At 43.2% G+C, this 18,596-nt stretch overlaps 1 protein-coding gene across 2 annotated transcripts in view; it reads right to left on the bottom strand.

Annotated features, from left to right (window-relative positions):
• SV2C (synaptic vesicle glycoprotein 2C) overlaps positions 1-18,596 on the bottom strand; it is a 152,408-nt gene that overhangs the window by 79,472 nt on the left and 54,340 nt on the right. For both annotated transcript variants that reach the window (XM_021700088.1, XM_021700095.1), the window contains exon 3: positions 11,131-11,282. In XM_021700088.1, coding sequence (XP_021555763.1) covers positions 11,131-11,282 — 152 coding nt within the window. The remainder of the gene's footprint in view (positions 1-11,130; positions 11,283-18,596) is intronic.

Below are 18,596 nucleotides of genomic sequence, written 5' to 3'. Positions count from 1 at the left end.
CCTCAAACAAGGAACATTTTAGTAGATTACAATTTTTATGTCCCTCCAGGTGGAGGTTAATTTAGAAGCACTTAATTAGTTATCAAGACTTGGTAATGGTGCTAACTATAAGCCTCGGATAAAGGATCTAATTAGGTTAATGATGAATTCAGCCCAGCAAGGGTACTTTCAGAACAGTTCTTTTCAAGGAAACACACACGCACATGCATTCTGTCTAGTTCAGAATATACAAATGTTCAGGGAAATGAGATGGGCAGTTCTTATGGAAACATAAGGATATCATAAGACCTTATTTAAGAGAGAAAAAAGATCAGTGTTGCAGAGTTAAGTGTGCAGTAGGGTCTAACAAGAAGAACATTAGAAAAAATTCTTAACTTTCTTCAATGCCTTCAAAGGGTAGGTGAATAAGCATGTACTTCTGATGACTGGAAGGTCCCCTGTTTGCTAAAACCATAATTGGTGGTGCTATGAAATGAACTGTGTCTCCCCACAATTCGTATATTAAAGCCCTAATGCCCAACGTGACTATATCTGGATATAGGTTTCTAGGAAGTAACTGAGGTCATAAGGGTGGGACCCTAATCAAACATAAGAAAAAAAGAGATCTCTGTCTCTCTGCCATGTTGATGACACAGCAAGAAGGTGGCCAGGAAGAGAGCCCCCAACCGGAAACCAAATCAACTACCACCTTGATCTTAGACTTCCCAACCTTGAGAACCGTGGGTAAATAAAGTTCTGTTGTTTAAGCCACCCAGTCAGTGGTATTTTGTTATGGTAGTCCAAGCAGACTAACGCAGGTGGGGTATGTACGTTTAGAGCTAGAAGCTGGGCAGAGCTTAATTTCTCCGCATAAGCTAGGAAAGCAGGGTGGCCAATGCAGTTAGATTCCCAGAGGAAGGAGACAAGCCAGTGAAGTCACATGCTGTGGGGGAGGGGGGGGGAGAGAAGATGTAATGCAGCCTTTGAAAGGCACACAAGTATCAAATAAAGATTGACGAAGTTGTGGGTTTTAAGGCATGTGATGGAAAAACCTCTTCTGTCTTTTATGACGTTTTCAGTAAGGTAGTTTTTAAATGACCGAATTCTGGGTTTAAATGGTTTCTCCTGTGGCAGAGGATGGAGGCATAAGTCTTGCAATGCTTGCCAAGGGGCTGGGTCAGCATTACCAAGAAAGGCAAGGGGACCGGTAGTTGCCACATGGGCTGTATATGCACACTGTAGAGACCATCAAACAAGCTTTTGGCTCCAGACAACCCCGTGGGCTGCTCTTCGAGAACGTTTCTTAGCTTTGTCATGTCTGGAGGACATTTTGAAGAAATGAAGATCAGAAGACTCGTTCTAATTTCTAATCTTCATTTTCTTTGTCACTTTGGGAAACGACGAACTTTCTATGCAACGGGCTCACCATTCAAAAAAATGGGAACAACACTTACTGTTGCTTTTGTTTCTAAGATAATTATAATAAATAAGCTGATAGATATAAAAATGCCTTTCAAAAAAGGCATTACTAATTTTGTTTTCTCCTTTTATTTTGTAGTAACTAGAGTCACAGACACTTGCAAGATAATACAGAGAGATCCTATATCCTCTTCACCCAGTCTCCCTCAATGGTTAGAAATGCTTTGATCTTAAATTACTACGTACAATATCAAAAGCAGGAAACTGACAGTGGGATCATGTGTGTGGTAGTTCTATGTCATTTTATCACATGTGTGGATTTATATCCATAATCAAGACAGATGCCATTCCATCAACTCCAAGACCTCCCGGGAGCTAGCCCACTGTAGTCACACCCGCTCCCTTCTCCTCACCCCCTCTAGCCCCTGCTAACCATTAACTTTTTCTCCAGTTTGGTATTTGTCATTTCCAGAATGCTATGTACATATACCTTTTGAGATTGGCTTTTTCACTCAGCAAAATGCCCTCAAGGCCTATTCAAGCTGTTTATCAAGTTCCTTTTGTGGATGAGTAATAGCATTCTGTGGTATTCTGGGACATTTTAGTTGTTTCTGGTTTGGAGCTATTGCAAAAAAAAAAAGTGTTATGAACAATTATGTGTAAGTTTTTGTGTAGACGTAAATTTTCATTTCTCTGGGCGATGGTAAATGCCTAGGAGTGTAGTTGTGGGTCATATGTTAGGTGTGTTTACATTTTTTTTAAACAAACTGCCAAACTATTTTCCAGAGTGGCAGCACTATTTTGCAGCCAACTATATGAGACATGCAGCTTCTCTGAATCCTTACCAGCATTTGGTATTGCCATTAATTTGTTAAATAAAATTTTTTATACTATCTAATGTTTTCACTATTGTTCCCAAGGCAAACCTTAATGTCAACAGCTCTTGGAGAAAGCATCTTTATCTATATATAGTAAGTGCAACCAACTTTTGTGGTTTTATTTATTGTAGATATAGGTGCTTTTATCTCTACTGGAGATCAAGTTCTCCAGGATTCATGGAAGATCTAATCCAGTGATTAGACTGAGATTCACATTTACTTTGGGGAGGACCCAGGGATCTAGTCAGCTGTAATGTGAGGATGAGGAAAGTCTGGTCTGCTGAAATGCTGCAGAGGATTCCCATTGGCTAGGGCTCTCTAGAATGTTGTACCTAATTTTCTGTAACCAACATAGAAAGGCCACACTAGCCCAAACTGTACCCACCCTCATATGGACCCAGATTCTCCTCCCTGGCACACATTATTGTATGTCCAGTGCCTTATCCTAATTAGGGCCTTAAGGTACCTTGTCTATAATGTCACATGTTGGTAACCATGACTTTCTAACAGAAGGTCAGTGCCTCTGAGGACTGTATCTTGCATAGAAAACTCTCTCCACTGACTTTGAAGAACAATTACACCACTATCAAAGCTCCTTGGTGCAGTGGAAACTGAAGCTGTGTACTTTGAGCTAATTTCTCCTAGACCGTATGTGGGGTTTTTTGGGTCTGGGTGCTGAAATTTTGAGTTTGTTGACAAGCCATGCCAGCCATCTAAGGAAGGATTCCCTTGGCTCCTGCCATTTCCTGAGCCTGGTTCTCTAGCCTTCCTGACCATTCTGTGAGCTACTTAGTAGCTTTCTAATAAATTCCTATTCTGGTTAAGTTAGCTCGAGCTGCTTTCCATTATTTGCATCTAAAAACTGACTAGGGCGCCTGGGTGGCTCAGATGGTTAAGCGTCTGCCTTCGGCTCAGGTCATGATCCCGGGGTCCTGGGATCGAGTCCCACATCGGGCTCCTGACTCAGCGGGGAGTCTGCTTCTTCCTCTCCCTCTGCCTCTCCCACTGCTCATGCTCTCTCTCTCTCTCTCTGTATCTCTGTGTCTCAAATGAATAAATAAAATCTTAAAAAAAAAAAAACTGACTAATACAGAAGGGCCATACTAAAATTTTAGATTATGAGCCACATGGACACTTTTAAAAGATTTTCCAGAGGAAGAATGAAGTAGAAGAACAGAGATGGCTAATTGTCTCCCAATAACCACTCTATCTGATTGGTGTTCTCTTTACTGCTTGGTGTTGAAGGCTACATTTCTAAGACTCCCTTGCTGCAAGGTATGGTCGTGTGCTGAAGTTCTGGCTAATGAGATTTAAGTGGATTTGTGTGGGATTTCCAGGGAGATTTCTAATGGCAGCCCAGGTATATCTTTTTTTTTTTTTTTAAAGATTTTATTTATTTATTTGCAAGAGAGAATGAGAGACAGAGAGCACGAGAGGGAGGAGGGTCAGAGGGAGAAGCAGACTCCCCGCTGAGCAGGGAGCCCGATGCGCGACTCGATCCCGGGACTCCAGGATCATGACCTGAGCCGAAGGCAGTCGCTTAAATGACTGAGCCACCCAGGCGCCCGCCCAGGTATATCTTTATACATTCTTCCTGCTTTGTCCTGCCTAGAATGTGGACCTACTGGTTGAAGTGTGCTAAGAATGGTGGATAAAAGGAATTTTGAGATAAAAGGAATTGGGCCTTTGATGGGTAGAGAACTACCATCCCAGCACTGGACAGCCCCCATCCGGGCTTCTTTTAATATAAAACAAGCTTGTATCTTGTTTTCTGTTAATTTGGTTTTTTCTCTTATATTCATCAATTCTAAAGCTTTCTTTTTTTCCCTAGTCAATCCTAATCTTAACTAATAGATGGTAAAGAATAGAATGTGGGATTCTGGGAGAACCCAAACTCCAGGGGTTTCCTAGGATTCAGGAGAAAGGATTCGTTGACTTCCAGCTTCTGTGTCCATATCTACTTAAAAATGAAGGTAGCTATTAGGCCTGATACTAGGAGTAGTTAGCTCATATGCTAATACATTTTGCTAACAATTGGGTTCATTTATAATCCTATCTATTTCATTCTCTGCACTTAAAGGCCTTATTCTGAGAGGAGGTGTGCAGGCTTCGCTGGCTGCCGACGGATGGATGAGTAGCCCAGCTGTGCAGGTCACCAGCACTGGACCAGCACCGGCAGCAGCATACGCACCTGCAGCTCTTCACACCCCACGGGGCCGGGAAACCTGCCATGTTTCTAAAGGCCTTATCGCTGTCTTCAGACTGTGAGTGTAAGATCAGTGTGCCCGGCACAATGGCTGGGACACAGAAGGCTCTCAACAGGTGACCGCTGCCCTTCCGCTTCTGAGGAGCTTGAATGGCACCAGGAGGACCTGAGCACCATGATAACTGGCTTAATGCACAATAGAAGAGGCGACTCCCCTGAGTTCCCCACGCACACTTCCACGCCTCAGAGGTCAGAGTGAGAATGTTGAAAAGCACTTCCCAGAACTGTGCAGGACTGGCAGGGTGTGGGATGGGTGGCAGGTGGGGGAGCTACCTGCACGCAAGCTGACAAACATGTTTCCCCAGGTGATGCACTTCACGCGACGAGAGTGGTGGGAGGGCTGGGGGTGGGAAAGCTTGTGGCTCCGTCTAAGAACGGGAGGCTTCCAAAATGCCTGAACAATGACACACACTCACTAAAAACACGGCCGTACACTTAAACTATGAGAATGCCTCATCTCCATTTTTTAAGTCCTTAAATAAAGGCTTTATCGTTATTATTTTGGGGGCTGATGTATCTTCTTAATGCTTGGGGAAAACTGAACCATGGAGTGGAGGAAATCTGAGCCCAAGAGTCATTTTGTTGAAATCAAAGATTAGATGGAACCCCAAATGGACAAATTAAGAAATAAGACTGGTGTACACTGATGTACCAAGTGGATTCCCCTTGCAATATCTTACTGAGATACTTGAGCATAAAATCTTCAGCGCTGTGACATTCAACGAGGTATGGCTAAGGTGGGTGGCAGGGCTTGGGGCCACTTGGCTGGGCTAGTAAGTGGGACACAGCTGTCACCTGTCACACAGAGTGGGCGCAAAATACTTGGCATGCCTTATAAGCTCTGTTCCTGCACCCTTTCCCTTCTTATCCACCTCCACAACCTTCAAATGATAAGCACACAGCTGAGAGAATATGGTTAGGAAAAGGGGAGTAAGGTCTTTTTACTATTCTTCATACGCTCATCTCAACGTTAGCCCCATCTGTGGAAAGAAAAGACTGCACGTAGTGACCATGCGTATCAGACACAGTGTACTCACTTTTTGTACACGGTGCTTGAACGCGGCAACACTCTGCGGTATTATGCCTGCTTTATAAACAAGGAGACTGAGGACCAAGTAACTGTCCTAGAGGTGACAAAACTAGAGAATGGCGGAGCCGGCTTGGAACCAGCGCATGTCTTACATCTAACCTCATGCCACTAACCACTGAGCCTCCTGCCGGGGTCCAGGGCGTAGGACACCTTGCTGCAAGACAGAAACGGCTCAACCACGGTCCCTGTAACCCACAGGGCTGGCCAGCATCTCTGCCAGCAGGCTGGGACAGTCAGGTTCTTGTTCTTCCTACCTGGTGAGAGTGGCCCCGTGGCCTTTAAGGTGGGTCTTTGTATAGTTTGTGCCCTTCAAATATTAATTCATCCAACAAATAACTGAATGGGAGATTTGGATTCACTGGGTTCCAGGTAATCCAGGTTTTACAGTATTAGTTTTTTCCTTGAATCTCTCTCACTATCTTAAATTTTTTTCCTATTTCTCCTTTCCTCTGACTCCTCTGATCTCACCCGCTAGGTGAGGTTTACCATTTGGCACTCTTTAGCTCATTCTCCCTCTTTTCCTGTAGCTCTGAGCTCGCGCTGGACTGCGCTGATGGAGTCTGGGTATCTGATGTAGATGAACCTGACAGTAGTTAAGAGCTACCGTTTTTTGAGCACTAGTCATGCCCTGGGTGTTCTAACATGACTGTCATGCTTAACCCCCACCACGACGCAGAAAACGGGATGGGAGGAGACTGAAAAGCTTGACAAAGCTCACACCCAGAAGCAGTGCAGCGGAGACACAAGATCAGCACTCACTCCCCCCACCCCCTCCCTTGGCCGCAGTGCTTTTCCACTTGTGAACAAAACCTGCCTATTTCCTTCTTCAACCAGACAGCCATTCGACTATACCACTCCCCCTTCACCCAGTTTCATCATTAGGGAGAAGAAATGTATTAGCTTCACACATCTCGGAGCTAAGGAAGTAGGGACATCTTGGTCGTCGAAACCTCAGGAATATGTGAGGTTTTAAGCCCAGACCTTGTGCTGTGGCTGGCGGGGGAGCTAGGGGTGGGCCTGGGCTTTATGGGTGCCCCCAGCTTGGCCCTGGAAAGTCTGCAGTGAAGGGCGGGGGAGATGGAGGCTGTGGGGCGGCTCCAGTGCAGAGGGCAGCCCCATGTGCTCTGGCTTTAAGAGCTGAGGCATTTTGTGCTGACCCAAGAAGCTTCCCACTTAGCTAATTGAATGTCCTTGCTGCACACTGTGGTGCACCTCAGCAGGGCACAAACCTCATCTGATGTGCACGCGAATTGAAAAGAGAAAATGGCGTTGGAGGGTTTAATGGAGCAGACAGTGCTGCAATCCCAGGGCAACTCCAAAGCCTGGGCCAACGTGCAGGCTCTCAGCCAAAGAGGGAAAGTGCTGTGAGTCAGCAACGTGTCCCATTTTCCTCTGAGGCCCAGGGGCTTCCATTAAATGCTGCAGTGTCCTGATTACTGAGGGGAGGGAGGCTGAAGGAAAACCGTCATCCCTGTGCTCTCTCTCCTCTCACAGGGATCCCAGAAGCTGAAAGGAACTGGTCCCAGGGGAGGTGGCCGGCAGGAAGGGTGATGACATTCAAACACTCTGCCTCCTAAGGCCGTGTCAGAGTGGGCGAGGTAATTTTCTGTTGGGAACCTTCACATGTTGGTGACTGCCTGCGGGGAAATCTTCAACCCCGCCAGCAACGGCGTGAAGGCAAAGCACCATCATGATCCGATGCTGGTCCAGGGACGAGGCCCCGGCGGGCTGGGTGGATCCCTCTGTCCATCAGCAGACCCTGGCCACAGCCCACATGTTAACTCAGGAGCCCTTGCAGCAGTCCAAACCCCCTTCTGGCCTTGTCTGACTTTGTAAGACTCCTTCCAGATTTCCTTTCCCATCCTTAGTGACCACTCACAGTCTCTTTGCGTACGAGGTTTGTCTGGAGTCGGAAGGCAAGTCTCTGGTCTCTCGATACCAGGCTCCGGGCTCTGTGCCCTGACTCTTCTGCCACCACAAAGGCAACACCACAAATACCTTCTCATCGGCATCACTTGTCATGCAGACGCCAGGTTTTGATTCTTTCCCGCTAGCACAAATCCTGTTCACGGTGTAAGGAGGGCCAGTCCCTGGCTCTGAGTCGCTTTATGATGCTCCCAAATTCCTCTCCTGCTGGGGGAAGACTCCATGTGCTATCCAGGTGGTGGTGCTCAGAGGTCTCCTGAATGAAAGAGGATGGGGGCCAGGACCCGCATACTCTTATTTTTCTATGGGCTGTGACATCATTTACACAATGCAGAATTTCAGAGGGAAAGGGGACACCTTTTCGTTTTCTCAGAGGCTGCAGGGAAAGTGGATGGACTTAACAGCTCTTGTCTGTTTTAAGTAAAGTAAAAAGATGCGGTGTTGAGAAGAAGACAGAGCAAGATGTCAAAGTTACTTTGTAAGTGATTCTAAGCCACGTGAGCCGGAAAGCCCTTTAGCCTGGATGAAACCAACAATATGGAAACCTAAACACGCACTGAATAAGTCAACCGTGCCGGTCAGGCTCACGCTTCTCTTTGCTTCCATTTACAGCCCTCCCTGTACGTACATGATGAAGTTCCAGGGGCTTCCCAGGTCACCCCCTGGGAGAGGTAGGAAGCTGAAGAGTCTCAAAACTGGCTGCAGAGAACCAGCTTTAAATGGCTTTAAAAACCATCCATGCAGAGTCCCCAACCCAAATGATCAGATTCGACTGATCTGGGGTAGGACCCAAGCATGGATATTTTCAGAGGGTAATGGAAGTGGTAAACTTTTATGAAAAAGTATTTATAAAAAAAAAAAAGTGTAACATCCATATAGTGACGTACGCAAATCTTAAGTATCCAGCTTAATGCATTTTTATAAATGAATATACCCTCCCCCACACCAAGATACAAAACATTATCATCCCCTAGAAGCCTCAACACAGGATTTTTAAAACTAAGTGCTTTTCTTCTGAAATAATTAAAACTCTTCAAGTTGTGAGAGCATAACAACGAACTCAGCAAGGGTATTTAAAAGTCTCCCCTGTTGATTTTAATATACGGACAGGCTTGTTTGCATTAATTGTTGCTTTTGCCACATTTCTGGCCATGCAAAGCCTTCAATGAGGCATGGGTGTAAGGTTTTAATATTCTGTTACTGATTTCTTAACCAGGTCATTATTTCTCAAGGTTCCTTTAACCTAGAAATTAATGTCAGCCTCAGATACACTTAATTTTGTTATATTGTCACTGGTTTTTTGGTAACTTTTTATGAATTGTTTATGATTCACAGCCTCAGCTCTTTCCAGTTATGTATGGACTAGGCAGCCCTTTTTGCCATAAAAAAGAATATCTTATGTGTGCTTGAGAAAAATAAAGGTGAGATTACACTCATTCTTTGTGGGTCAGCCACTGGCTGATGGTTGGCAAGTCCGGGGGCAAAATCTGGAGCCTGCCATAGCTTGAGGGTAGGGATGTGTGAAAGGCAGGAGTCTGAGGAACTAAATACCTAGTGAGAAAAAACAAAAACATAAACAAAAGCAATCATGCCCAGGCCTGGTGGAAATGTGCAGACTGCAGAAGCCAGTCTGAGTTAACGAGCTTAGGGAGAACAACAGGAGGAATCCTGACACAGGATGGGAAGGGGACCAGGGAGGAGACAGCAAAAACCCCGGAGCCACGGAGCTGGGCTGCCGTCAGAGGCTGAGACACAGGCTGGCCTCGGAAGGAATCCAGCTGCCAGTAAAGCTGTCAGCAGTAACAGAGCTGGCCAGTGGGGCTGCAACCGCAGCATCTCCTTTTTTTCTCCTTACACAGAGTTCTTAAGAAGCAATTCTTTTTTTTTTTTTTAAGATTTTATTTATTTATTTCAGAGAGAGAGAGAGAGAGAGAAGAGGGGGAGGGACAGAGGGGGAGGGAGAAGCAGACTCCCTGCTGAGCAAGGATTCTGATGTGGGGCTCGATCCCAGGACCCTGGGATCATGACCTGAGCCAAAGGCAGAAGCTTCACCGACTGAGCCACCCAGGCGCCCTGAAGCAATTCTTTACATGGCAGCTGAGTGGCTTTTCCATTCAAAACAGCCAGCTAGGTGGGGCGGCAGCTAGATGCCCGCCTACACAGAGCAAGTTCGGAGGGTGGCTGAGGTTGTCAGGGCCCGGACAAAGAAGGAGAATCACCTGTAATTCCTTGGATGGTGGGAGAAGACAAGCCTTAGGGTGGACATGAGTAACTGCCTGTGTGAGGGTATCTCTGGCCCTGAACTGACCAGAGTTTAAAAAAGGAAAACCCATCACTTGAGCTTGGCACGCCACACTCAACTTAAGTGTTTGGCAAAGAAAAGTTCTCTTTAGGCCAAGTAACCAATTCCTTATGTCTTCCTTGTTACTGTTATATACAATTTTGATTTGCATGTAACTTTTTAGGTTTATTAAAAGAAAGAGTGTGACAAACATGAATTTTGTAACTCAGTACGATAAAATAAACTACAGTGCATTTGAATACTAAAGTCTACATCTTGTCTTTGATTTCAGCAATGAATCAAATTTACCCATGGTTGTTCCCTAACAGAACTAGGTTTTATAGTGAAAATCACTCCGTTATAAAACAAAAGCAGGAAAAAAAGAAAATGATCCAAAAGTGAATTTTTGAAATCTAATTTTTTACCCGATGATCAATTAGATTTTAGGTTGAACAAAGAGTGAGTTTTTAAAGTCCACATGTGGTTTTAATTTACACAATATTGATAATTTGTAAACTTTAACATGTTTGCTCTCTCTCTCTCTCTCTCACACAGACACACACAATCAGAACACCTCCCCTCCCCTTTGCCTTATATATTGAATTTGGTTCCTGGATTCTGTGAACCTCTCCCTGCATTTCACTGTTTGTGGGTGAAGCACCTGGAAGTTTCTGGCTTCTAAGCAGGACAATGCTTACTGCCCAGAAACAGGAGACCTTTAAGTGTTCAGAGATGGCAGGAACAGCAAGTGCTTAGAAGAAACTGTGGAGGGATCCGGGCAGCAAGGACAGTCGAGTCACCTCTTAAGCTCCACAAACAGATGGTCCATGACAAGACAGGAGTCTTCCTGCTCTCATCCTGGTTCTGAGCTGCCAGCAGAGGCGGGGCTGACATGGGGTTGAGCTTTGGACTGGACCCAGAGGGGATGAATAAAGGCACTTGTGTGTGCCTGATGTGTATGACAGTCCCCCAAACAACAGTAAGTCCTGTTGCCTTATATGCTGATTATGACCTGTGTCTCCTCTCATGTCCATTTGGGTGGGGACCCCAGAGTTGATAGCACACAGAAAGCCAATGAAAGTGATCACTTGAAAAACAGCAAAAGGCAACAATATTCCTACAGGACCACTGGTTCTCTGTACTAGAGGGAAAATCCTAGATATTACAAAAGGGAAAAACTTGATCACGCCAGTGTCATTCTCAAACCAGCATTTACAAGACAGGAAAGGGACAGAACGGAGGCTGAAGTAAAATAAGATGGCTGCCGGCTCGCGTCAGGCCAGCCTCTTACCATAATATGGGATGATGGCCCAGGCCATGGCAGAGGCGTAGATGCCACCAACCATCCAGAACATGCAGAGCCAGCTCAGATGCTCCCCCCGCTTCTCTCGGGCCAGCACTTCAGCAAAGTAGGAGAACACTGTGGGAATGGCTCCTCCGATCCTGCCAAGAGGGACAGAGAATATCTGAAATCAGAGCCAGGACAGCTATGGGAGCTGCAAAGGGCAGAACCAAAGCAAGCTCTAACAACACACGCTCTCTCTCTATCCCAGCGTATCCAGAGATGTATATTTTCTATCATTTTAGAACTTTAATATTATAATCTGCTTAATATAGGTTTATTATCCCTCCAGAACCTACAATTAAGGGATGTTACCAAAAGGTGGCAGTGGTGCCCTAGTCATGGGGTTTAGAGATCTTAACCTTGCGTAAGAATCTGAGGGGCTTTCCGCTCAGGGTTGAATGTTCTACGTATTTGCAAAAATTACACTATTGGGTCTAATCTAGTAAATATTTTAATGAACACATTTTTAAAAAGAGAGACTAGGATATGTCCTACCCACGACATGGTGACTTTGGAAAGAGCTTCAAACATTTCTGGGAGGCTGTCCGCAGCTGGACTTACTCCCTGTTACCCTGCAGCAGCTGGTCCTGCAGCCCAGTCAGGCTGTTGTGCTGATGGACACAGGCCCAATGGGGTTGCTTCCTGGACTGCTCTGGTCTCAACCCAGTAGATCTCATTGCTGCCTCAGTACATGTGTATGCGCACTGGTAGAATCAAATAAGGTGCTGCTGGTTTCCATACCAATAGAACGGGGTACAATGCTTCCTTCCAGTAGGGTAACTATAAGGGATGTTGACATGAACAGTGACTTCCATTCAGGTTAAGGGTTCTCCAATGAGGGTCTGTGGAATAAATATTTTGTTCATTCTAGGCAGATGGGCCCTAGATCTCACCCAAATTTCAAACAGGTCTTGACCCCCAATTTTTAAAAAACACTGTCTCAGAAAGTAAGATAGAATGAGAAAACATTACTTACCATCATTCCAAACAGTATATGAATTCTTAAATATTTTTTGAAAGATGTACAACAATATACACAAACAAATTACAGAGAAAACACTTAGCAATACAGTTTTAAAAATATGTGCCGATTCCTTTATGTTCAGATTTCCGTAAGGTAAATTGCTATTGACATTTCATGTCAAGAAGTAAAACATGTATTTATGCAGTTAGCAATAACTGATTTCCTCAGAGCCTTTGATGTGATAAAGAAGTATTGGCAGTGACCTTAGCAAATGAAATTTAAAGAAAGGCCTTATCTGTAGCAAACTAGATGTACCAATCGAATCACGGGATTCATAATGTCATTCTGCATCAAATGGTAGGTCAAAATATAGCACCACTTCATTCATTTGCCCCTGCTTGAAGTGATATGGTGGTTATCTACTGCTAGATATGGGCAGATCACTTAGGCCAATGCTTTTCAATCTGTGGGCTATGAAATTAATTTAGTAGCTATAAAGAGAATTTTAAAAATTGAAATAGAGATGAAAATGGTTACGTACAACTCAAGTAATAAGGATGAGCAACATTTCATTAAACTTTTGTCTTCATGACGAACATATTTATAATGTAGAAAGTACATACATATACGCATATACGTGTCTACATATAAATGTATATATAAACAAATAAATATGTATATAAATGTATATTGGATTGCAATATGTTTCTTAGTGGGAATTGCTATTCAAAGACTTGAAAAAAGACTAGCTTGAAGCATCTATATCTGCTCCTCTGGGCCATGAATGTGGCAGTTCTACCCAAAATTCCTAAGCTCCACGTGACCTCAGATACAGCACGTGGTGATTTGGCGCCATCACACTAGGGGTAGCCAAGCAGTCCAAGGTCATCAAGTGGACCCCCCCCACACAAGAAAGAAATGCATGTGGTGGGCGTCAGAGCTGGCTCTATCCCACACCACATCAGGCTCCCACAGTTCTCTCCCTGGCTTCTCAAGGACCAGAGACCATGGACAGCTGGCTGAATTTTAAAATTCCACAAAGCTCTGAACAGATTTAAAGTGGTTTCATTACAACACACAATTTTAATAGGAAATAAAATGGCTGTGTCATAAATCATTTAATGCTACTGCTTTTTTCATTTGATGTGAAGAATCCGTTTTTCTGCATCATAAAGTCCCAGGTCCCTAATCTATGCCTTCACTTCTCAATGCATAAAAAGAGTCCCGGTTTTTATGGACTTTTCACGTCCCAATTAATGTTTCATCAGGATTCTGGACATTCCATATGTTAAGAGCTATCACTCACACTTCATGAAGGCACAATTGCATGTAAGATATGCCAGGCCACTGGGAAACGAGATAAATGTACTCTGGGGTGGCTAAAGTGGCAAGCGGAAGATCGTAGACTTGCCTGTTGGCTTTACACAAATTATTATTGTGTAAAAGAATACCAACTTTTAGGGGAATATAAGCAAATCCAGCTGGTTCTGATTCAATGCCTCTTTTTCAAGGTGGTTATTTTTGCATGGATGTCCCGCAATATCTGTTTGCAAAGCAGATTGCAAAGAACTCTAATACCAATGGATAAATGAGTCTGAAGAATGAGTGAGGGAGTCTATTGAAATCCTTTGCAAAGTTCTTCAGATTCAGAGCCCTACAAAACAATGCAAGCATTCATACTTCTCACTGTGGGCTGATCATCCATTTTAGGGAAAACGTTACTCCTCGTGTTACTGTGACAGTCTTTAAGCAGAAAAAAACATTACAGCCTGCTGTAATGTTAACTATTACTAGTGTTTCATACACCGGCAGAGATCTTAAACATTGTTTACACTAGACCGAAGGCTCCTTCAGGGTGAGGACTATATCCCATTCATCTTCGAATCCCCATTACCTGGCCCACAGGACATGCACTCAGTGCTCCTCAAAAGAGCTGGATTTCTCTGCTGATGGAGGTGCCACTCCAAAAGGATTGGAGTAACTTGTTCTGAGGACATAAAGATCTCCCACGAATGGAAACACACATCTTATGTTCTGGGTCAATGTAATTATGAGAGAAGTTGTGGGTGCTGGAATGGAGGTTCCGATAGCAACAGAGCCCCCAAAGAGTTCCTGAAATCAGTCTATGTCTGAGTTGCATGGTCACCTCTTGACCAGGTGCCCTGGTGAAAAAAGTTACTTGGAACCCCTGGGCATAAGACACTGTGCAACCCTCTTCGGCACTCTAGGAACTTCCAAAATACCTTGGTACCTTAAAGAAAATTGCTGCAGAATGCTATAATTACCAACAACAATAAAAATTCAGATAAGAGATAAAGCATAAGTTTTCATCACAATATGATTTTGTTCAAACTTTAAGTATTGAAGATAGGAAAAAGCTGCCCCCCCATTTTTGTAAGTAAAAAAAAAAAAGAAAGAAAGAAAAGTTCTCATTGTTCTACATCAATAGTTCAGTATTTTGTGTGAGGGGCTATGCATTTCCTGATTTGTTTTATTGTATCAAGATAAAATTTCTGGGAATACATGAAGAGATAACAAATATTTGAATGGCAGTTCTCGAAGTCCCATGTATCAGTGGTTCTTAAATACAGTTGATTGTGTTCTCCCCCCCCCCAACAGACATTTGGCAATGGCTGGATACATTTTTAGCTGTCACAACCCAGTAGGTGTCACTGGCATAATAAATAGAGGCCAAGGATGCTGCTAAAAGTCCTAAAATACACAAGACAGCTCCTTGCAACAAAGAATTATCCATCCGAAAATACTAATAGCGCTGAGGTTGAGAAACTCTTGTAATGGGGATTTAATATGGAAAATATACCTTGTTTTATACTAAAAATTCATAATATAAGGCATGAAATGGTTATCTTTTACATTACCTGATATGTAATATATCTCTAAATCCAGTTAGCACAGGGACCTTTTTATTGTTCATTATATAATGATCAGTTAGCTACTGTTGAAATTTTCTCAAGTTCATTTTTGATGGAATGTTTACACAATGAAGCCATCAGATCAGGGTGGTTTCTAAAGAATTTTTCTCAGGATCAGATATTAAGTCTATTTTATTAACTGTCAAAAAGGGTCAAATATTAATTATCTTCAGTAAAAGGAGGCATAGAGGGAATAATAATTGAAATCCACACTCTATAGAGGTGGAGGATTAGCCAAATTAAAAATAATTGAATTGATACAACTGAAACAGAGCACTGATATTTGGAATTTCAGAGTTGGAGTTATTCTTAAGTAAGCTTAAGTTTACATTTTTACAACTTTAATTGTAGAAATATAAAGAAATTTTTAAAAATGTATTAAAACACATTCTAGAATAAGTTGGGACCACTCTCCAACCCCATTCTACATGCACATGCGCCCACATGTGCACGCGCGCACACACACACCCCACCTCAAAAGGCCTACATATGACTCAATACTAGGCATCTGGTGAATATCACGAAACATTTATTTCCCTCAGTAATCTAAGGCAAATTCACAAGTGGGATATTGTGTAAGGCAAAGGGTATGTCAGCTTTACAGACACAGCTTCTCTGTTGGCAACATGAGACACATAAATGTAAGTCCGTTTAGCGTAGCAGGATGAAAGAGAATGCCAAATACTACTGTCTGCACAAACTTCTCTGAGAAACTGGGAAGCCTGGCTGTTGGAAGGCTGCAAATTTCACTGCCACACCTCCCATTACTCCGGTGCAGATGGCAACTCTGGTGGACTATGTTTGTCCCCGTACCTCATTATACTGACTTACGCTGGCTATTGAAGCAAAGACAGGGAAGGGCTCAGGGTTCTGCAGTGAAAGAGGGAGGCTGTGGATAAAAAGTAGCTGGACTTAAAATGGGAGGAGAAACTATGAGAGTTTAGAGGAGAAACTGTGGAATGTCTGATGACTTCTTGTCCCAAGGAGGGGTTCTCCTGAGTGATTCTGTTCTGCCGAAATTCCCCAGTAAGCATGTAACAAAGACTACTTTCATTCTAACTTATTTCACCATGTGACTGTCAAACAGTCTTTCACCTCAATCTTCTATCTCCCATTTCCATTGGGAAATGGGGCATTATGGGAGGACAGAATTAAGGAGGAAGTTGAATATGCGTTGTAAAGTCACGTGTTCTATACTGACAATAAGCGGAGGGCAAAGTCCACCAAGAGCCCACTCTGACAGCTTTTATTTTAAGATGGGTATTATGGGTTTATAAAAAGAACACTGGGAATCACAATTACAAAAAAAACTGCATGAAAATATCCTTTTAATCCTCACTCAGAATCAACAAAAAAGGAAGATCAACTACACCGACTGCCAGGCAAATTGCACAGCAATTCAGAACCAATTCACTACATTTTAAATTGGACCCAGAAATAAACAATTAAAGCAGCAGCCCCAAAGAAGGACTTTTCAGTGACTTCCTTTTCATGAAAGTAAATAGACTATCACAGAGGCTTAGAGAAAAGAACACAGATCTAACAGTCTCTGAATGGGCTGGGGTGGCACAGAAAATGAGATTGCTGTATTGATTAGAAGGTACCTGTTCGGGGCACCTGGGTGGCTCAGTTGGTTAAGCGACTGCCTTCGGCTCAGGTCATGATCCCGGGGTCCTGGGATCGAGTCCCACATCGGGCTCCCGGCTCAGCGGGGAGCCTGCTTCTCCCTCTGACCTTATCCCCTCTCATGCTGTTTCTCTCTCTCGCTCTCAAATAAATAAATAAATAAATAAAATCTTTAAAAAAAAAAAAAAAAGAAGGTACCTGTTCATGATGAGTACTCAAGATAGAAACAGGAGAAGAACACTTACCGGTAACCAAACCAATCATCAAATCGAGAATGGGAATCTCCTATACCCAGTGGCAGTGCTAAAGGTTGTGTCCTTTGGATAGCTTCAATTCCCCACTGTCCAAAGTCACAGATTAAAAAATCATATTCTTTGATAGGGGCAGTTGTTATTTTCCAATATTGTATGAACTAGGGATAGAACAATTGGTAGAAACTTGACTATTTCAAAAATATTGAGATGTAAATGTACAATTTGGGTATAAGTTGTGTTTCCAAGAAAACAGCTTCCCTAGCCCTTGTTCGCAATCAGGTTGGTGCCCTAAGCACCCAAACCTATTGTATCCACAGCAGCACAGAATGCCACAGGGAACGGGTGTAGCCATAGATGAGGATTCTAACGCTGTCTTGAAAAAAAATTAATCGAGCTCTTGAGAGAGCTGGAAAAATCCATTCCCACAGGGGAATGGGGTCATGAATAAAGACAGTGATGATCACTAAGATGATCTGTAAGAAATGATGACAAAAACCTGTAGACTTCTCCAGACACTTGCTGTATGTATCTACTCATCCATGCCTCCACTCACCCTCTCATCCACCCACCCACCATATACCTATTCATCCATCAACCCCCATCCCTACCCCTTCCAGCCAAACTCTGGGCAAGGTACATCACAGTTGCTGGAGGTACAGGAACGAAGAACCCAGTTCCTGCCTTCAAGGAGCTTACAGAGTCCTTTCTAAAAAATGCATATGGCTCATTTTTCCACAATTATAAATTGTAAGTCTGGAAGATCTTTTGTTCTGTTACTTCTCTCTTGGGATCAATGGCATCTGTGCCAAAGGGCATTCTGGGAAATAAAGTATGCCCCAAAGGTAAACTCTTTGTGGGAAATTGTCATAAAAGGCATTGTCTAAGACAGTGCTTTCTAAAAGAAGTACCACCCAAGCCACATGTCTAACTTTAAATTTTCTAGAAAAGATATTAAGACAAAGCAAAAAAAAAAAAATCAGGTGAAGTTAATTTTAATATACATTCATTTAACTCAACATATTCAGATATTGTCATTTTAACATGTAATCAATATATAAATTATCAGTGAGGTATTCTGCACTCTTCTGTATGTGCTAAGTCTTTGAAACCAGTGCTATGTGATTTGCATTTACAGCTCATGTCAGTCTGGCTACATTTCAAGCGCTTGGTAGGGGCATGCTGCCTGTTGGACAACACAGGCCTAAGGAAACCATGACCACAGAGGGATATAGCAAATAGCTATGAAGTATGCATTTGTGAGGCTCCATTTGCAGAGGGAGAAATGACTCTTTGTTCCCGATGACATACAGATACATAGAAATTTCATTTTAATTTCTGTTGCTGTTATATTTTTCTCCTGACCTTTATGCTTAGCCATGCCAGGCCCTCAGTGAGAAGCTCCCAACTCTGACATTGTCCAGCATCTGAAGCATTATCATTCCCATAATTAACAGTGACTGGAAACAAATAATTTAATTCTGGGGCAAATGAAAATGAATCAGTGGTGTCAACTCCATTTCCCATCTTTCTAATTTTCTGTAACAAAAGAGGAGAGGGAAGTGTCTGTTCCCTGGTGTGAGATTCACTTAGGAAAGTGAGAGAGAGAATAATAATTCGTGATGCCCTATTCCTCAC

Source organism: Neomonachus schauinslandi, chromosome 7, assembly GCF_002201575.2.
Source record: "Neomonachus schauinslandi chromosome 7, ASM220157v2, whole genome shotgun sequence".
Lineage (NCBI taxonomy): Eukaryota > Metazoa > Chordata > Mammalia > Carnivora > Phocidae > Neomonachus > Neomonachus schauinslandi.
The sequence above is the reverse complement of the archived record's forward strand: the minus strand, read 5'-3'. Positions and strand labels throughout refer to the sequence as shown.